This window comes from Pogoniulus pusillus, chromosome 41, assembly GCF_015220805.1.
Source record: "Pogoniulus pusillus isolate bPogPus1 chromosome 41, bPogPus1.pri, whole genome shotgun sequence".
NCBI lineage: Eukaryota > Metazoa > Chordata > Aves > Piciformes > Lybiidae > Pogoniulus > Pogoniulus pusillus.
The window spans coordinates 4798028-4817591 of record NC_087304.1 but is presented as its reverse complement, the minus strand read 5'-3'; the positions used below and the strand labels follow the sequence as shown (position 1 = coordinate 4817591).

The 19564-nt window shown below is 52.9% G+C and overlaps 1 protein-coding gene across 2 annotated transcripts in view; it reads right to left on the bottom strand.

Annotated features, from left to right (window-relative positions):
- Window positions 1–19564, bottom strand: part of KDM4B (lysine demethylase 4B) — a 126297-nt gene that overhangs the window by 66993 nt on the left and 39740 nt on the right. For both annotated transcript variants that reach the window (XM_064174896.1, XM_064174895.1), the window contains exon 6: window positions 4441–4490. In XM_064174896.1, coding sequence (XP_064030966.1) covers window positions 4441–4490 — 50 coding nt within the window. The remainder of the gene's footprint in view (window positions 1–4440; window positions 4491–19564) is intronic.

Sequence of the window (19564 nt, the reverse complement as noted above, 5' to 3'; positions counted from 1 at the left end):
AAGAGTGGAGAAGACAGGGAAGAGAGAGATGAAGCAGGTCTGATGGAATGTGGAATGGAATGGGGTGGAAATGTCTGATGGAATGGAATTAGGTGTTGAAGCCAAGCCTGGCTGTGGTATGAGTGGAAGAGAGGAAAGCAAAGAGATCCAGCCCCAGGCAGTGGAAGGATTCACTGCCTCTGGTCACTACAAGTCTGGCAGAGACAGCAGGGTCTGACTGAGGATTTATCTTCTCAGTACTCAGCAAGAGGTGAAAGGGCTGTGGGGGGCAAGAGGCTGGGGCCAGACACTTCTCAGTGGTGCCCAGGGACAGGCCAAGGGGCAAGGGGCACAAACTGGCACCCAGGAGGTTGCATCTGAACAGGAGGAGAAACTCCTTTGGTGTGAGGGTGCTGGAGGCCTGCAGCAGGCTGCCCAGAGAGGCTGTGGAGTCTCCTTCTCTGCAGAGCTTCCAACTCCCCCCGGGCATTGTACTGCTGGGCAAGCTGCTGTGGGTGCCCTGCTGGAGCAGGGGAGGTTGGAGTGGATGATCTCCAGAGGTCCCTTCCAACTCCCCCAGGCCATTGTGCTGCTGGGCATGCTGCTGTGGGTGCCCTGCTTTAGCGGGGGGGGGCTGGATTGGATGATCTCCAGAGCTCCCTTCCAATGTGCACCATGCTGGGATTCTGTGACTCAGCATCTCAGCACTATTAAGCATGGCAAAAAAACCTCTACCACAGCTACAAGACCCAAGCTGAGCTACTAAAACAAATCACAACTCATTAAAACTCCTAAAGCTGAGGAGGGGGAGAGGGGGAGGGAAAAACTCAACAAACCCCCTTAGAGTGTCAGCACAATAGCTCCAAGTGCAGGGTGCTGCACTTTGGCCACAACAACCCCATGCAGAGATACAGGCTGGGGTCAGAGTGGCTGAGAGCAGCCAGACAGAGAGGGATCTGGGGGTGCTGATTGGTACCCACCTGAACATGAGCCAGCAGTGTGCCCAGGTGGCCAAGAGAGCCAGTGGCATCCTGGCCTGCATCAGCAATGGTGTGGCCAGCAGGAGCAGGGAGGTCATTCTGCCCCTGTACTCTGCACTGCTTAGACCACACCTTGAGTACTGTGTTCAGTTCTGGGGCCCCCAGTTTAGGAGGGACATTGAGATGCTTGAGCATGTCCAGAGAAGGGCAACGAGGCTGGGGAGAGGCCTTGAGCACAGCCCTACGAGGAGAGGCTGAGGGAGCTGGGATTGGTTAGCCTGGAGAAGAGGAGGCTCAGGGGAGACCTCATTGCTGTCTACAACTACCTGAGGGGAGGTTGTGGCCAGGAGGAGGTTGCTCTCTTCTCTCAGGTGGCCAGCACCAGAAGGAGAGGACACAGCCTCAGGCTGTGCCAGGGGAGATTTAGGCTGGAGGTGAGGAGAAAGTTCTTCCCTGAGAGAGTCATTGGGCACTGGAATGGGCTGCCCGGGGAGGTGGTGGAGTCGCCGTCCCTGGAGCTGTTCAAGGCAGGACTGGACGTGGCACTTGGTGCCATGGTCTGGCCTTGAGCTCTGTGCTAAAGGGTTGGACTTGATGAGCTGTGAGGTCTCTTCCAACCTTGGTGACACTGTGACACTGTGATACTCTGTGATACACTTTGCTCCCAGAAATGGCAGCTCAACCCAACCTAAGGCCACTTCCTTCAAGACCACATCCTTCCCTCACTCCAAGTGGATGATTCACTCCCAAAGGCTGTGTTTAGAAGGGATTAAAACCCATCACCATTTAGGAAAATAAATAACCCAAGCTCTGGAAACCAAACTAATTGATGAGCCATAATGGCAGGCATTTCAGAGAGTGGAAAGGATTGCTGGCTTCCAGAGTTTCTTAGGTTTTTTTGGGGTCCTAAAAGCATTTCAATTAAAATTATGACTGTCTGCTACCCAGCCTGGCCTCCCTCTCTGCAGTTCCTCTTTTTAATGCACAGTTTAAGTGGCTCTCATTAAAGCTACTAATAAAGAAGCACATTTTAAGTGATTAGCACCAATAACATGGCAACACATTAACATTCTCTCCATGGGCTTCACAGCTCTCCCAGTGAGGCCATTTACAGCTCAGCTATTCATTTGCCATATTAATTGCACATTTATTTCTCCATGCTAAACTTCTTCACACTACAGACCACTGATGGACAAGGAGAATGTCCAGGCTGGAAAATTGTTGCATTGGGAGTCTCAAAACAGCAGCTTCAGTCGTGGTGAAAGTCATGGTGAGGTCACAGCTTGAATGCTGGGGTCAGTTTTGAGACCCTTCATGTTCATGAAGGAGTCAGAGAATCAGAGAATCAAGCAGGTTGGAAGAGACCTCCAAGCTCATCCAGTCCAACCTAGCACCCAGCCCTGGCCAATCAACCAGACCATGGCTCTAAGTGCCAAGGGTCTGGGGAGGAGCAGCTGAGCTTGGGGTGTTCAGCCTGGAGAAGACTCAGGGGAGACCTCATTGCTCTCTACAGCTTCCTGAAAGGAGGTTGGGAGTTGGTCCCTTCTCCCTAGTGACAAGTCACAGGACAAGAGGAAATAGCTTCAAGTTGCACCAGGAAAAGTTTAGGTTGGATATTAGAAGAAACTTCTTCACTGGCTTGATATTAGGAGGAAGTTGTTGGCAGAGAGAGTGATTGGCATTGGAATGGGCTGCCCAGGGAGGTGGTGGAGTGGCTGTGGCTGGAGGTGTTGAAGCCAAGCCTGGCTGGGGCACTGAGTGCCATGGTTTGGGTGCTTGGCCAGGGCTGGGTGCTAGGTTGGGCTGTTTGAGCTTGGAGCTCTCTTCCAACCTGCTTGGTTCTATGACTCTCTGAAAGGGTTCTCAAACACTGGCACAGGCTGCCCAGGGAGGTGCCTGAATCCCCATCCCCAGAGATGCTGCAGAGCCCCAGAGATGTGGTGCTGAGGGACAGAGTTTAGCCTCAGCCTGGGGAGTACTGAGTTAATAGTTGGACTGTAATGATCCTAAAGGACCTTCCCAACCCAATTGATTCTCTGATTCTACGCTCATTGATCCTTTGTTTCTGGTTTATGTGTTGCCAACCTTCAGCTGGGCTCAAGAATTGATCATCAGTAAAAACAATTTACAGAGAGAGCAAAGCTTGCTCTGATCTCTGTCAGAGTTTGGTGTGGGGCTGCAGGCTCTGCAGAGCACAGGTCAGCTGCAGTTATTGACTCCTTAATGGATGGAAAAGGAACTGTTCTAAAAGCTGGCAAAGGGCTGCACTGAGCTGTAGCTGCTTTGAAACACAACACTTCTGAGCAGCCACTTGCAGCATTATCTGCATTTAGGAACTGTGGTTCTCAGTGCCCAGGATGAAAAGAAAAAAGCCACCACAGCACTGCCATGCCCCAGGACATTTATACCCATTTAGTCTACATTTATCCTACACACAAGCAGCTGCTGCCTTCCACACCTCCCCTTTTGGAGGATGAAGCAGTCAGTAGAATGTCAGTCTGGCAGCAGGAATGGCACTGCTAGGAATTGGCCTGCTTGCTGGCAAAGCAGCATCAGGAGGTTTGGTTTGCAGCTGAACAGAGGCTGCCAGCTTGGCCTGTCTGCTCCTCACAGCCACAGGGGATCACAGAGTGGCAGGGGTTGGAGGGGACCTCTGGAGATCATAGAATGGGTTAGGTTGGAAGGGAGCTCAAAGCTCAGCCAGTTCCAACCCCCTGCCACAGGCAGGGACATCTCCCACTAGGACAGGTCACTCAAGGCCTCATCCAACCTGGTCCTGAACATCTCCAGGGAGGTTGTGGAGCACAGAAGCATCAAATGTGATTTTCCTTCTTTCCCCCCCTTTATTTCCCTCCTTTCTTCTTTCCCCCCCTTTATTTCCCTCCTTCTTTTCCCCTCTTTATTTCACTCCTTTCTTCTTTCCCCCCCTTTATTTCCCTCCTTCTTTTCCCCTCTTTATTTCACTCCTTTCTTCCCTTTATCTCCTTTTCTTCTTTCCTCCCCCTTTATATTCCTCCTTTCTTCTTTCCCACCCACTTTAATTCCCTCCTTTCTGCTTTTCCCCTCTTTATTTCCTTCCTTTCTTCTTCCCCCCCTTTATTTCCCTCCTTCTTTCCCCCCCTTTTACACCCCTCTTTCTTCTTTTCCTCCCTTTCTTCTTTTCCTACCTTTATTTCCCTCCTTTCTTCTTTTCTCCTCTTTATTTCCCTTCTTTCATCTTCCCTCCCCCCCTCACTTTCTTTTCCTGTCTTCAAAGTCCCTCCCACCCCACTCAGTGATGAGGTTTCTGATGAGGTTTCTGACTTTGGAGCAGTTGTACCAGTGCAGAAGGTTCATCAAACAGCTCTGGCAAGACTAAGCCCTAGCAGCCAGTTCAACATCCAGTCTTGATCAACCCATTTCAACCCAAGAGCAGGACTCTCCTCAGCCCAAGATCACAGCTCCCTGTCCCTGCCCAGACACAGGAGGAAGCAAAGCTCACCTTTAGCCAGGCGTTCCAGTCTCTTGCCATGCTCTGGAGGTATGGCATACCTAGGAGAAAGGGAACACAGACATAAACCCCAGCAACCAACAAGGGAAGGAGAAACAGCCCAGAAACTGACTTCTGGCTAAGGGGCTAAGGGTTTGCATTGGAAGGATGAGAGGCAATGGAGTTGAGCTGGAGGAAGGGAGATTGAGACTGGAGTTAGGGAGATATTAATAGAGTCATAGAATGGTTTAGGTTGGAAGGGAGCTCAAAGTTCAGCCAGTTCTAACCCCCCTGTGCCATAGGCAGGGACACCTCCCACTAGAACAGGCTGCCCAAGGCCTCATCCAACCTGGTCTTGAACACCTCCAGGGAGGTTGTGGAGCACAGAAGCACCCAATGTGATCTTTGATCACATTGGGTGCTTCTGTGCTCCACAACCTCCCTGGGCACCCTATGCCAGTGTCTCACCACCCTCAACCCGTGCCAGTGTCTCACCACCCTCAGCCTCTGCCAGTCTCTCACCACCCTCAACCTCTGCCAGTCTCTCACCACCCTCACTGCAAACAACTTCTTCCTAACATCCACTTTCAATCTCCCCTCTGCCACTTCCAACCCATTCCTCCCCTTTCTCTCACTCCAAGCCCTTGTCAATAGTCCCTCCCCAGCCCTTCTGGAGCCCCCTTCAGATCCTGCAAGGCCACTCCAAGGTCTCCTGGAATCCTTCTCTTCTCCAGGCTGCACAGCCCCAACTCTCTCAGCCTGTCCTCAGAGCAGAGCTGCTGCAGCCCTCTCAGCACCCTGGTGGCCTCCTCTGGACTCACTCCAAGGTAATTCTTGACAGTGAGAGTGAGCAGACACTGGAGCAGGTTTCCCAAGGAGGTTGTGGATGCTTGAGGCCAGGTTGGATGAGGCTTTGAGCAACCTGGGCTGAAGAAGGAGGTTGTCCCTGCCTGTGGCATTGAGGTTGGAACTAGATCACAGGCTCAAGATTTAGGCCTTAAGCTGATTTAAACTGATGGCTTAAAAAAAAACAAACCCCAACCAACCCCACCAACAAAAATCAAAGGGGAGAAAAACCCAATCTGCAGCATCTAATCAGGTAAAACAAACACAGCAGTGGACTCCCAACCATCCTCTGACCAAAGTTTGACAGTGCCTCAAATTGCATCATTATCAACCAATTCAATTTCATTTGTCTGGGACAAAGCCTTTTGGAGCTTTTCATTTTTGGTTTTACAAAGCCCATTCATCACTTACATAAATGTGATAAAACTAATCCAGATCCAAAGCTCCTTTGTGGGATTAATGTCCCCTTAAAACAGGGAACTGAGACATTCCATTCCTTCTGGGGGAAGGAGGAAAAAAACCCAACCAACTCCCCCCCCAGCCAACCACATTGAAGGATTGGGAAAGGAACTAATTTATGGCTACAAGGGCTGCTGCTGATTAATGTAATATCCCCAGTCTACAATGCAACCTTCACTTAATTAGTGCCTGTAATTGGGAGTTGTAAAGATAAGATTAATTGAATCTGGAGGGTGTTAGAAGCTGAATACGTTGGAACGTGGCTCTTGTGTTATCTGAAACTGCAGGCTGCAAAAAGCCAGGCAGAGCTTTAGAGGAGGGTCCATGGAGACAGCAAGCAAAAGGACTTGCTTGGATTAAAAACCAAGCAAGAGAGGAGGAATTTCCAGCTTAGGAGAACCAAAAAAAACCAAATCCCCCCAAGAAGTAGATGTAACAATAAAGAAATCAGAAGAGGTCACTACAGAACAGCCTCTGGGCAAGAGCTGGCTGCAGTTTGAGGAATTAGCTTGGTTTGGGCCAGGCTTCAGGAAGCAGAACTCTCTACAGCCTTCCACATTCAAGTCTTTGGAATTCCAAATGTTAACTGCAGAAGGGAATTAAAAAGCTGCTTCAATTCTGCCTTAAGTTGCACTCACAAATCTGAGTGATTTACATAAAGATAGGCAATAAAGCAAAGAATTTGGGCTGCTGTTTAAAAGCAGGAAGGGAAACAGAAGGCTGCTGTGAGTAGTGCACAGATTGAGCCCAGCCAGCTCAGTCTAGACATGAAATGATTGATTACAAAGTGGAGTAAGAGTGGAGGAGACATGGAAAGATCAGAAATGGCAGCAAAGGGATTCTGTTACTGAGCAGTAAACATCCACCAAGGGCTGGCTTTTCTCTACCACCTTAGCATAGAACCATGGAATCAGAGAATCAGGCAGGTTGGAAGAGAGCTCCAAGCTCAAACAGCCCAACCCAGCACCCAGCCCTGGCCAAGCACCAGACCATGGCACTCAGTGCCCCAGCCAGGCTTGGCTGCAACACCTCCAGCCACAGCCACTCCACCACCTCCCTGGGCAGCCCATTCCAGTGCCAATCACTCTCTCTGCCAGCAACTTCCTCCTCACATCCAGCCTCAACCTGCCCTGGCACAGCCTCAGCCTGGGTCCCCTTCTGTCCCAGGCTGCCTGGCAGCAGAGCCCAACCCCACCTGGCTACAGCCTCCCTGCAGGCAGCTGCAGGCAGCAATCAGCTCTGCCCTGAGCCTCCTCTGCTGCAGGCTGCACCCCCCCAGCTCCCTCAGCCTCTCCTCACAGGGCTCTGCTCCAGGCCCCTCCCCAGCCTTGCTGCCCTTCTCCAAACACCTTCCAGCACCTTAACATCTCTCTGCAATGGAGGAGCCCACAACTGGACACAGCACTCCAGGGGTGGCCTGAGCAGTGCTGAGCACAGGGGCACAAGAACCTCCCTTGTCCTGCTGCCCACACTGCTCCTGAGCCAGCCCAGGATGCCATTGGCTCTGCTGCCCACCTGGGCACTGCTGCCTCCTCTGCAGCTCCTCTCTCCCACCACCCCCAGCTCCCTGTCTGCCTGCCTGCTCTCAGCCACTCTGGCCCCAGCCTGTAGTGCTCAAAGATCATATTTGGTGCACCTGTGCTCCACAACCTCCCTGGGCAACCTGTGCCAGTGTCTCACCACCCTCACTGTGAAGAAATTCCTCCTAAAGAAGGACTTGCAATGCTGGAAGATTCCTCCCCCCCAGACAGGTTGTTCTTTCCCTTTACTACCAGAGCCCCCAGACTAAATGCAGTGGGTTTCCTCTAAGCCTCCCATCCTAACAAAAAATAACCCAACCCAGATGAAAATAAACCCAACCACCTGTAAAACTGCCTCCCTTCTCTGCCCTGTTCAGCTCACACCACCAATGCATTCCACAGAGACAAGAAGGGAGAGGCAGAACAGCCTAAACCCCAGCAAAATGCTTTGCCATCTGCTTGCAGCATCCCCAGCCTGGGCTGTGGCAGGGCTGTCAGCCTGACTGCTGCCCCATGCTTCACCCCTGGTGACAGCAGCAGTTTCATAACATCCCTCTGCTTGGGGGGGGGTCACCAAATTAGGCATGGAGCAGGACTAACTGATCCAGCCTGGAGCTGACACCTCCATTTAACCACAGCAAAGAGGGAGCAAGGATTTTCCATCCCCCCCAAACAACCAAAACTCAAGAGAAGGGATGGTGGCAGCAGCAATGGTTGAAGAGCCCTTCTGAAGAACCATCTTTCAACAGCCTGCTGCTGCTTCAGACAGGGAGAAAACCATCTGCAAGTGCCAACAGAAAACACAGCACTGACCTTGAGCCACTGCTCCAAGAGCAGAATCTGTCCCTGCTGTCCCCCAGTCAAAGTGAAGGCTGCACAAATAGTGCTAAGCCAGCAGCCCTCTGAAGATAGATCAAACTTCCAAGAACCTGGGCTTGCAAACAAACCCAGAGACTAATGCCTTAAGCAGCTGCTTCCAAGGGTCAGCCTTGCAGGGCTTGAGCAAGACAAAGGGCCAAGCTTCACCTGAAAAGCTGCCAGTCAGCAGTTTGGGGGATTACAGCATGAGCAATGCCCTGCTGCTGTGCCAGGCAACACAGGATTTACAGGGAGGGGGAGCAGAGAAATGCCTCCAGATCAAAGGCAAAGTTATAGCTACACAACTCAGATGTCAGCTTACCCTCAAGTCAACAGCCTGAGAGCCATAAACTCAGCCTTTGAAACTGCCTCTTTCCTGCTCACTCCACCACAATCCAGAGGAGGTCCCTGGGATGTACGAAGTAGCACTTCTACGAGAAGTAGCTGCTCCAGAACTTGCTGTTCTACCTGGCAGACTCTGGGCTGCTGCTCCCTGCCTGCACAGAGCCTGCTCCCAGCGCTGCTGCTCCCTGCCTGCGCGGAGCCTGCTCCCGGCAATGCTGCTCCCTGCCTGCGCGGAGCCTGCTCCCGGCAGTGCTGCTCCCTGCCTGCACAGAGCCTGCTCCCAGCGCTGCTGCTCCCTGCCTGCACGGAGCCTGCTCCCGGCAATGCTGCTCCCTGCCTGCGCGGAGCCTGCTCCCGGCAATGCTGCTCCCTGCCTGCGCGGAGCCTGCTCCCGGCAGTGCTGCTCCCTGCCTGCGCGGAGCCTGCCCCCGGCAGTGCTGCTCCCTGCCTGCGCGGAGCCTGCCCCCGGCGCTGCTGCTCCCTGCCTGCGCGGAGCCTGCTCCCGGCAATGCTGCTCCCTGCCTGCGCGGAGCCTGCTCCAGGCGCTGCTGCTCCCTGCCTGCGCGGAGCCTGCTCCAGGCGCTGCTGCTCCCTGCCTGCGCGGAGCCTGCTCCCGGCGCTGCTGCTCCCTGCCTGCGCGGAGCCTGCCCCCGGCGCTGCTGCTCCCTGCCTGCATGCTCGGAGCTCTTGCGAAGCTGATCCTGACTGCAGGCACCAAACGCCAGGGCCACAGGGCCAGAAGGTATCTGCCCCAGAGCTGCAAATCATGGAGTGCTTCAGGCTGGGGAGGGACCTCCAACTACTCCATCTACTGCTCCATCTACTCCAACCCACTCCATCTACTGCTCCATCTACTCCAACCCACTCCATCTACTCCAACCTACTCCATCTACTGCTCCATCTACTCCAACCCACTCCATCTACTCCAACCTACTCCATCTACTGCTCCATCTACTCCAAACTCCTGCTCCATCTACTCTAACCTATTCCATCCACTGCTCCATCTACTCCAACCTACTCTATCTACTGCTCCATCTACTCCAACCTATTCCACCTACTCCATCTACTCTACTCCCTGCCAAGGGCAGGGACCAGGGACACCTCTCAGCTAGACTTGGCTGCTCAATGCCTTACCCAGCCTGGCCTTGAACACCTGCAGGGAGGAAGCATCCACAGCCTCCCTGGGCAACCTATTCCAGAGTCTCACCATCCTCCTACTGAAGCACTTCTTCCTCAGCTCCAGTCTAACCCTGCTCTGCCTCAGCTTCAAACCATTCCCCCTTGGCCTGTCTCTGGACACCCTTAGGAAAAGCCTCTCTGCTGTCTTCCTGCAGGATCCCTTCAGGTATTGGAAGGCAAAGGGAATGGGCAAGGATGAAATCAGTTTGAACCAGGCTTTCTCTGGCATTTTCCACTGGAGAGAGGAGTCCTGGGTCCATCTAACTCAGCTCCTTTCCCCACATCCAAAGCCATCCCTGCAGGCCAAGCTCCATGTGCCAGAATCACAGAATCAACCAGGTTGGAAAAGACCTCTGGGATCATCGAGTCCAACCTAGCACCTAACCCTTCTAATTAACTAACCCAGGGCACTAAGTGCCTCACCCAGCCTCCTCTTAAACACCTCCATTTCCTCTTGTCCTGCTGTTAATTACCTGGGAAAAGAGGCCAATACTAACCTCATTGCTACCTCTTTTTAGGTAGCTCTAGAGAGATAATAGTGAAAATAAAACCCAGATGAAAGCTGCATTAACTCTCTCAGCCATGCCAGTTTCTAAGCACAGAACAGAAAGGGCTAGAATAGAGAATTCCATAGAACAACAGAGAGCAACAGAAGCTGTTGGAAGTCAGAAGGCAGCTCGAAAGTTTCCCTGGAGTCTTCTCCTCTCCAGGCTGCTCAACCCAAGCACCCTCAGCCTATGCTCACAGCAGAACTGCTCCATCAGTAGTCTACAACTACCTGAGGGGAGGTTGTGGCCAGGAGGAGGTTGCTCTCTTCTCTCAGGTGGCCAGCACCAGAACAAGAGGACACAGCCTCAGGCTGCACCAGGGGAGATTTAGGCTGGAGGTGAGGAGAAAGTTCTTCCCTGAGAGAGTCATTGGCCACTGGAATGGGCTGCCCGGGGAGGTGGTGGAGTCGCCGTCCCTGGAGCTGTTCAAGGCAGGACTGGACGTGGCACTTGGTGCCATGGTCTGGCCTTGAGCTCTGTGCTAAAGGGTTGGACTTGATGAGCTGTGAGGTCTGTTCCAACCCTGATGATACTGTGACACTGTGATCTTTGTGGCCTCACTCCAGCAGCTCTGTGTCCTTTCTCATGCTGCAGAGACACCAGCACTGGAGGCATTATTTGAGGTGGGACCTCAGCAGAGCAGAGGGGAACTGTGTGAGCCAATCCCTTTCCCTCCAGCAGCAGTTTGCTTTCGTTCCCAGGGAGTTTAAGTGGACAGTCCCCATTTTATCCTCAGCACAAAAGCTCCTTCCCCATTTGCCATAAAGGATGTCATTAATAGTGCAATTTTCTTGGTGTTTTGTTTATTCCCCTGGAATGCTTTGATGGATGCAGATAATTATCAGCCTATAAAAGCCAGCAAATGTGCTATTTTCTATCCCTCTAAATCATCAAACAAATAAAGTGTGAAACAGCATTTTTGAATACAATTTTCCCCTCTAATGGCTCAGAATTATTATCAGGAACAATGAAAATAAATAAGCAAATGTCTTGTGAGTTAAAGATTAAAAGAGTGTGTCAGTAGCAAAAAGAAAGAGAGAGCAGACAGACCATGCTGGGGGACAAGAAGCAGCTTGGAAGCCATTAAGGGATGATAGAAGAGGGAGTCCACCAAGGCAGAGACAGCCTCAGGTGCTCTTCTGGGACTTCCCAGTCAGATTCTGTCCTCACTGCTGCTTCTTCAAAGGGGTGCAACTCGATTTTGTCTTCTTCATGGCCACTGAAAGCCATTCAAAACTTTATCTGCAATAAAGCTGATCCTCAACCTGCTCATGCCCCTCTCTGCTGAGGAACTGTTCTGCTCAAGTCCTCTCCTCTGATTCCTCTCTGCTGAGGAACTGTTCTGCTCAAGCCCTCTCCTCTGATTCCTCCCTGCACTGCTCAAACCCTCTCCTCTGATTCCTCTCTGCTGAGGAACTGTTCTGCTCAAGCCCTCTCCTCTGATTTCTCCATGCACTGCTCAAGCCTCCTCCACTGATTTCTCTCTGCCAAGGAATGGTTATCACCTGAAGCTCTCCCTAGCTTTGGCAGAGGACCAGATCATCCTTGATTTCAGTTCAACCTCCCCCCAAAGCTTTCAAGACCTCTTCTTGCTACAGCCACAGAATCACAGCATGGGGGTAGGGGTTGGAAGGGACCTCCAGAGATCATCCAGTCCAATCCAAAGCAAGATCACTTGGGGCAGGTCACCCAGCAACACATCCAGATGGGTCTTGAAAGTTCCTACAGAAGGAGACTTCATTTCCCTAGAAGTCATCACACATACACACAAAGAGCTTTGGATAGCTACAAGACCTCCCCTCCCCACCTCATTACACCTCCCCCTGTACCCAGACACAGCAATTAAGCAGTGCTTAGATTATGACATCTCCTGCACCCATCTGCTACCGCAGCCCAGGCACCGCTGGGCAGGGGGTTCAGGCACAAGGCTCTGGAAATGTCACTTCAGCCCAATCCATGTGAGAAGGTAACCAAGTTAATTTCACAGTGTCTGCACAAGGTCTGCCCAAGCAGGGCCCACAGAGTTTTTTAACAACCATCAGCACCAAAAGGAGGAAGAGGACCAAGGAAAAGGGACCAGCACATCTGAAACGCCTGAGCCCCTGCGTCGAGCTGGGGGTTAAGTTATCTGTCTGCAAAGCAGATTTACTTCTGCCAAGGAAATTGACCCTTTGGAGATTCAAATGCCAACCTACTCTTGAGTCATGACAGGCAGAATGAAAAAGCTGATCCTTCCATGCCTGTGAGACAAAGTGTGCCCAGAAAGGCATCATCTGCACCCCGACCTTCAGCATCCTTAGCCCCTCTGACAGCAGCGCTGCCTCCAAAGAACAGCTCTTAGTCTATTAGGAATATTTATCACCCAGTGGAAGCCATTAAGAACCTTCACTACACACAGGGTAGGTAGTTCCTCAACTGCAAAATTCAGATCCTGTTGGGTTGGGGTTTTTTATCCTGCTAGGTAAAACACTTGGAAGACTGCACAGAGCCATCGACACCTCCCAGCAGCGCCACGGCGCAGCTCAGAGCAGCAGGAGCTGCTTGCTCCGTGCTGGTTTGGAGCTGGTTTGCAGCCTGAAAGAAAACAAAAGGCACTTCATAGAGTCAGAGAACCAGGCAGGTTGGCAGAGAGCTCCAAGCTCAGCCAGCCAAACCTAGCACCCAGCCCTGCCCAAGCACCAGACCATGGCACTAAGTGCCCCAGCCAGGCTTGGCTTCAACACCTCCAGCCACAGCCACTCCACCACCTCCCTGGGCAGCCCATTCCAGTGCCAATCACTCTCTCTGCCAGCAACTTCCTCCTCACAGCCAGCCTCAACCTGCCCTGCCACAGCTTCAGCCTGGGTCCCCTTCTTCTGGCCCTGGCTGCCTGGCAGCAGAGCCCAACCCCACCTGGCTACAGCCTCCCTGCAGGCAGCTGCAGGCAGCAATCAGCTCTGCCCTCAGCCTCCTCTGCTGCAGGCTGCACCCCCCCAGCTCCCTCAGCCTCTCCTCACAGGGCTCTGCTCCAGGACCCTCCACAGCCTTGCTGCCCTTCTCCAAACACCTTCCAGCACCTCAGAAGCTCTCTGCAATTCAGGAGCCCACAACTGGACACAGCACTCCAGGGGTGTCCTGAGCAGTGCTGAGCACAGGGGCACAAGAACCTCCCTCCCATTTCAGCAGGAGGAATGGATTGCTGCTTTGGCAACAGCACTGTCACCTCCCCACTCCTGTGGTCACCTCTCTTTTCCTCACCTCTCCTTTCCTCCACATTTAACCTCTCTGCTACCCTCTCTCCCTCCTCCCAGTTTGTTAAAAGCCAGAAATCAGCTCCCACTCTTCCTCTCCTCGGCAGTACTGAGGTTACCCCAAGGTGAATTTGATCTCTGTATGCAGTTTCCCTTCCCAGGATTGGCCTTTGGAAAGGAAACTCTCCAGCATTCACAGAACCACAGAAGGTCAGGGGCTGGAAGGGACCTCAAAATCTCATCCAGTCCAACCCCTCTGCCAGAGCAGGACCACCCAGAGCAGATCACACAGGAACTCATCCAGGCAGGTCCTGAATAGCTCCGCAGAGGGAGACTCCACAACCCCCCTGGGGAGCCTGTTCCAGGGTTCTGTCACCCTCACAGGGAAAAAAAATCCTCCTGATGTTTCCATGGAATTTCCTCTGCCTCAGCTTCCACCACTGCCCCTTGTGCTGCCACTGGGCATCACCCAGCAGAGCCTGGCTCCAGCCTCCTGCCACTCATAGAATGTCAGGGTTGGAAGGGAGCACAAGGAGCAGGCAGTGCCAACCCCTGCCATGCCCAGGGACACCCTACCCTAGAGCAGGCTGCACACAGCCTCAGCCAGCCTGGCCTCAAACACCTCCAGCCATGGGGCCTCAACCACCTCCCTGGGCAGCCCCTGCCAGGCTCTCACCACTCTCCTGCTCAACAACTTCCTCCCCACCTCCAGCCTCACTCTCCCCACCTCCAGCTCTGCTCCATTCCCCCCACTCCTGCCACTCCCTCACAGCCTCAAAAGTCCCTCCCCAGCTTTTTTAGAGCCCCCTTCAGATGCTGCAAGGCCACAAGAAGGTCACTTGGGAGCCTCCTCTGCTCCAGCCTGCACAGCCCCAACTCTTTCAGTCTGTGCTCACAGCAGAGCTGCTGCAGCCTCTGAGCATCCTCCTGGCCCTGCTCTGGACACTCTCCAGCATCTCCACAGCCCTCTTGTCATAGGGATGTGGACACTCACCCTTGGCATATTTATAAACACAAACGAGGGCAGCCCTCAGGCTCCTCCTCACCAAACTAAAGAGCCTGAGCTCCCTCGGGCTCTCCTCACAAGCCCCCTTGCCTTGAGGCTCCTTTCCATGGAGGATGCAAAGAGGTGCTCTGGAGATAAGCTCCGAGAGGGATCAGAGAGCTCCTTGCTCCCAGGGAAGAGCCTTTATCGAGCGCCTGCACTTTTATCTCTAATGGATCACTCTACAGGACAATAGATGCTGGAATTCAGCCTCTTTAACCAGCAGTGTGAATGATTTCAAATAATGGCATTTTTATTGAAATACACCCAGGGAGAAAGATAAACACAGAGGCTGGGAGTAGCTGCTCCAAAAGCCATAATAAGGAGTAAATAGGTAATGACAGAAGAAGATTACAACCCCACAGACACACCAAACCAACCTGCCTGCTGAAGCCTGCAGAAAAAACCTGCTCTGCTGCTCAAAGACAACCCTTTGGGAACCAGCACAGCAAGAAAATGAGGACAAAACCTGCCTGGGAAGGGGCTGGGTAAGAGAGAGCAGTGCCAGCACTGACCCCACAGGCTAAGAGCTCTTCTCCATGCAGAGAGCTGCCTAATTCTCATAGAATCAGAGAATCAGAGAATCAGGCAGGTTGGAAGAGAGCTCCAAGCTCAGCCACTCCAACCTATCCCCCAGCCCTAGCCAGTCAAGCAGACCATGGCACCGAGTGCCTCATCCAGGCTTTGCTTGAACACCTCCAGGGACGATGCCTCCACCACCTCCCTGGGCAGCCCATTCCAATGCCAATCACTCTCTCTGCCAACAGCTCCCTCCTAACATCCAGCCTAGACCTACCCTGGCACAGCTTGAGGCTGTGTCCCCTTGTTCTGTTGCTGGTTGCCTGGCAAAAGAGCCCAACCCCACCTGGCTACAATGTCCCTTCAGGTAGTTGTAGACAGCAATGAGGTCTGCCCTGAGCCTCCTCTTCTCCAGGCTGCACACCCCCAGCTCCCTCAGCCTCTCCTCATAGGGTTTGTGTTCCAGGCCTCTCCCCAGCTTTGTTGCTCTTCTCTGGACACCTTCCAGCACCTCAACATCTCTCTTGAATTGAGGGGCCCAGAACTGCTGCCAAGCAGCAAGCAGGACAATCACAGGATGGCTTAGGCTGGAAGTAGGCTTATCCAGTTAAAGACTGGATGAGGCACTTAGTGCCATGGTCTAGTTGACTGGATAGGTCTGGGTGCTAGGTTGGACTGGATGATTTTGGAGGTCTCTTCCAACCTGGTTGATTCTATGATTCCTCCACAGAATCACAGAGTTGGTTGGGTTGGAAAAGGTCTTTAAGATTCAGGCTGGAAGTGAGGAGGAAGTTCTTGAGCAGGAGAGGGGTGAGAAGCTGGAATGGGTTGCCCAGGGAGGTGGTTGAGGCTCCATCCCTGGAGGTGTTTAAGGCCAGGCTGGCTGAGGCTGTGGCCAGTCTGATCTAGTCTGAGGTGTCCCTACCCATGGCAGAGGGGTTGGAACTGGCTGCTCCTTGTGGTGCCTTCCAACCCTGACTGCTTCTATGTAAATCAACAACCATCTGCCCTTGGAAAGCCTCTCAGTGCAGGCAGCTTCACAGCACAACAACTCAATGACAGTCACATTGCAGTGATTCTCCTTCCACAAACCCCTGGGTCTGCTTCTGCATGCTCTGAATGAGCAGCAAAAAAAGAGAAGGGGGTGTTGGAAAAAAAAGGTGTTTTGGGCAAAACATGATGGAATCATTTATCCATTCAGCATGGCCAAGAAGATAATTAGTGCCCAATTGAAGAGAGATGAATGACTGCCACATTCATTCCCTTGCCTCTCTCTCTCTCTCCAGTGTTTGTGGTGAAGGATCTGTTCATATCAGATTTATTTCCCCCAAATTAGTAATCAGATGATTCATTACAGGTTGGTTTGGGCTCTGAATGCTCCCTAGTATCAGGTGATGGACTGAAATTGGGCCAGAGGAGGTTTGGGTTGGAGATGTGGAAAGATTTCTTTGCTGCAAGAGTGGTCAGGGATTGGCAGAGGCTGCCCAGGGAGGTGGTGGAGTGCCCATGCCTGGAGGTGTTCAAGGAACCTGTGGCCATGGCACTTGGGGATATGGATTGGTGGCCATGGTGGGGATGGGTTGCTGGTTGGAGTGGATGAGCTCAGAGAGCTTTTCCAAACCAAACAATTCTCTGATTCTAAACATGAGGCAAAGCAAAGATTATGCTTTAGAGACCTTACACACTACAAAAGAGAAAGCAGAAACAGCTCCCTGCAAGTCAAGGGAGGAGGAGAAAAAAGGCAACCAGGGGAGATCACAGATGTTCAGTGCCAGGAGTGGGGGGAATGGAGCAGAGCTGGAGGTGGGGAGAGTGAGGCTGGAGGTGAGGAGGAAGTTGTTGAGCAGGAGAGTGGTGAGAGCCTGGCAGGGGTTGCCCAGGGAGGTGGTTGAGGCCCCATGGCTGGAGGTGTTTGAGGCCAGGCTGGCTGAGGCTGTGTGAGGGTAGGGTGTCACTGGGCATGGCAGGGGGGTTGGAACTGCCTGCTCCTTGTGGTCCCTTCCAACCCTGACTGAGTCTCTGATTCTCTGTTCCTATCCTGCACCAACTGTCCTGTGAGAGCTGCCTCCTTCCCTGGGCACCAGCCAAGGGAGCTACTGCTCAGTTAAAAACCACAGCAAATTGCTTCCAGCACACAAGAAATGGACTCCCCAGCAAGGAGAGAGATTTTGGGCTTGGGAGAGCCCTTGTGCTAGAGGTGCAGAGGTGCAGAAATGCCTTTACACACACACAAGAGTCTGAGCTTTTGCTGGAGACAAACCATTCCCAAGGTTCAGGGCTCCTCATCCATCAGGCTGCACTGTTGCCAACTGCAGAGGCTACTCTGAAGCTGGAGCCTGTGCTCTTGTGACTGTCAAAGAGTTAGAGCTGAGCTCTGCTAAAGACCAGGAGCAGGCTGTGGGAAGCTTGCTTTGTTTCTTCAGCCCGGTCCCCTTTGTCCTGTTGATTGAGCAGGCAGGACCTAAGAGGCCAGGCTGTGGATTCCTTAGCACACAGGCAGTTAACAATGGCCCAGCACTCAGGGGACAGGGAGTGCTACTGAAGCAGCCATCGCTACAGGCTCCTGCTATTTCAGACTGCACTTGCACTGCACTTGGCATCACCCAGCCTCAATTTCCTCTGCTGAGTAAAGAAAAGCTCCCTGCTGATCCCTGCCAACGTGCTAACGAAATGTGAATAAAGACAAAGCTCTGCAGCACCACTCTGCCTTCCTTCTGCTCTCTTCCAACCCTTGCTTCCAGCAGCAAGCCCAGCCAGCATTTTGCAAGCTCATTCTCCCACAGGGCCCGAGTCAGATCAGGCTGAAAGAGCTCTGTGAAGCATGGCAGCACATCTCCCTCCCATCTTGTCTCCGTGGCAGAGTGCACTGTTCAAAAGGCTCAGTTATTAAAACCAATCTGTGATGCTGTCAGACTTCCATAGATCTTCATTTCAAATCAGGCCTGAGCTTTGAGCAGGCACTTTCAAAACAAAAGAATGAGTTGCAGCAAGAGCTCTCCTGGATCAAAGATGTGCTGCTCTCACGCCAGGCTGGCACTACTGAGCTGTGATGAACTAAGAGGGCTGCAGAGACAGCAGTGCAGGCAGGAAAGGCTGGGCCAGGGGAGCAGGAGTCCACTTGAAGACACTACTGCAGACATGAGGATGTGGTCACAGGTCAGCATTATCACCTCCCACCAGCCTGATGGGAAGGTACAGAGATGAATCACAGGTGGAAGGAGCTCATAGAATCAGTCAGGGTTGGAAGGGACCACAAGGAGCAGGCAGTGCCAACTCCCCTGCCATGCCCAGGGACACCCTACCCTAGAGCAGGCTGCACACAGCCTCAGCCAGCCTGGCCTCAAACACCTCCAGCCATGGGGCCTCAACCACCTCCCTGGGCAACCCCTGCCAGGCTCTCACCACTCTCCTGCTCAACAACTTCCTCCTCACCTCCAGCCTCACTCTCCCCACCTCCACCTTTGCTCCATTCCCCCCAGTCCTGTTACTCCCTGAGAGCCTGAAAGGTCTCTCCCCACTTTGCCAGGTGAGCTACAACTCACAGGTCAGTGCCAATCTCAGGTTGTTCAGAATCTCAACCAGGGACTTTTGACAAGGGCTTGCAGTGACAGGACAAGGGGTAGTGGATTGAAGCTTGAGGAGGGTAGACTGAGACTGCAGGTGAGGATGAAAGTCTTGACAGTGATGGTGGTGAGACCCTGGCACAGGATGCCCAGGGAGGTTGTGGATACCCCTCCCTGGAGGGGTTCAAGGCCAGGCTGGATGAGGCCTTGAGCATCCTGGGCTGGAGGGAAGTGTCCCTGCCTATGGCAGGGGGCTGGAGTAGATGCTCTCTGAGGTCCCTTCCAACCCAATCCACTCTGTGGTTCTGTGACAGTTCAAACAGTTTAGTTTGAAGGCCTTAAGTGACCTCCTCTAGTGGGAAGTGTCCCTGCCCATGGCAGGGGGGTTGGAGCAGATGCTCTCTGAGGCCCCTTCCAACCCAATCCACTCTGTGGTTCTCTGACAGCTCTTCAAACAGTTTAGTTTGAAGGCCTTAAGTGACCTCTTCTAGTGGGAACTGTCCCTGCCTATGGCAGGAGGTTGGAACTTTGAGGTCCCTTCCAACCTAACCCATCCTTTGATTCTATGAGGGGCACTCAGAGTCTCCTGTGGAAGCCCTGCAGGTGGGAATTGCACATCCTCAGGGAGAGGAAACAAAGGGAGGGTGTCCAAAACCCCAACTCATTCCATGGCTCTGTGACAGCTCTTCAAACAGCTCAGTTTCATGACTCCACCACTCAGGTTGTCCAATACTCAGCCTCTGCTCCCAGCCCAGCCCCTGGGATCTGTAACACAGCCTCAGCCACCCTTCCTCAGCTGCCATCCACCAGCCCTCACCCACAGCACCTCCCCCAGGACAAAGCATCCCCCCAGACCCGAGGGGAGCCCCTGGGGTGGGGGGAGAAGGCTGCTTTGAGCAGCATGAGAGTGCTCTGTATTGATGAACTAATGACTGCAGCACATGAAGCTTGAAAGGCTGCATTAATAACTGACTGCTGCACTGCTCCCATTTGTCAGGGAATTACAGGGGGATGCAACTCTGCA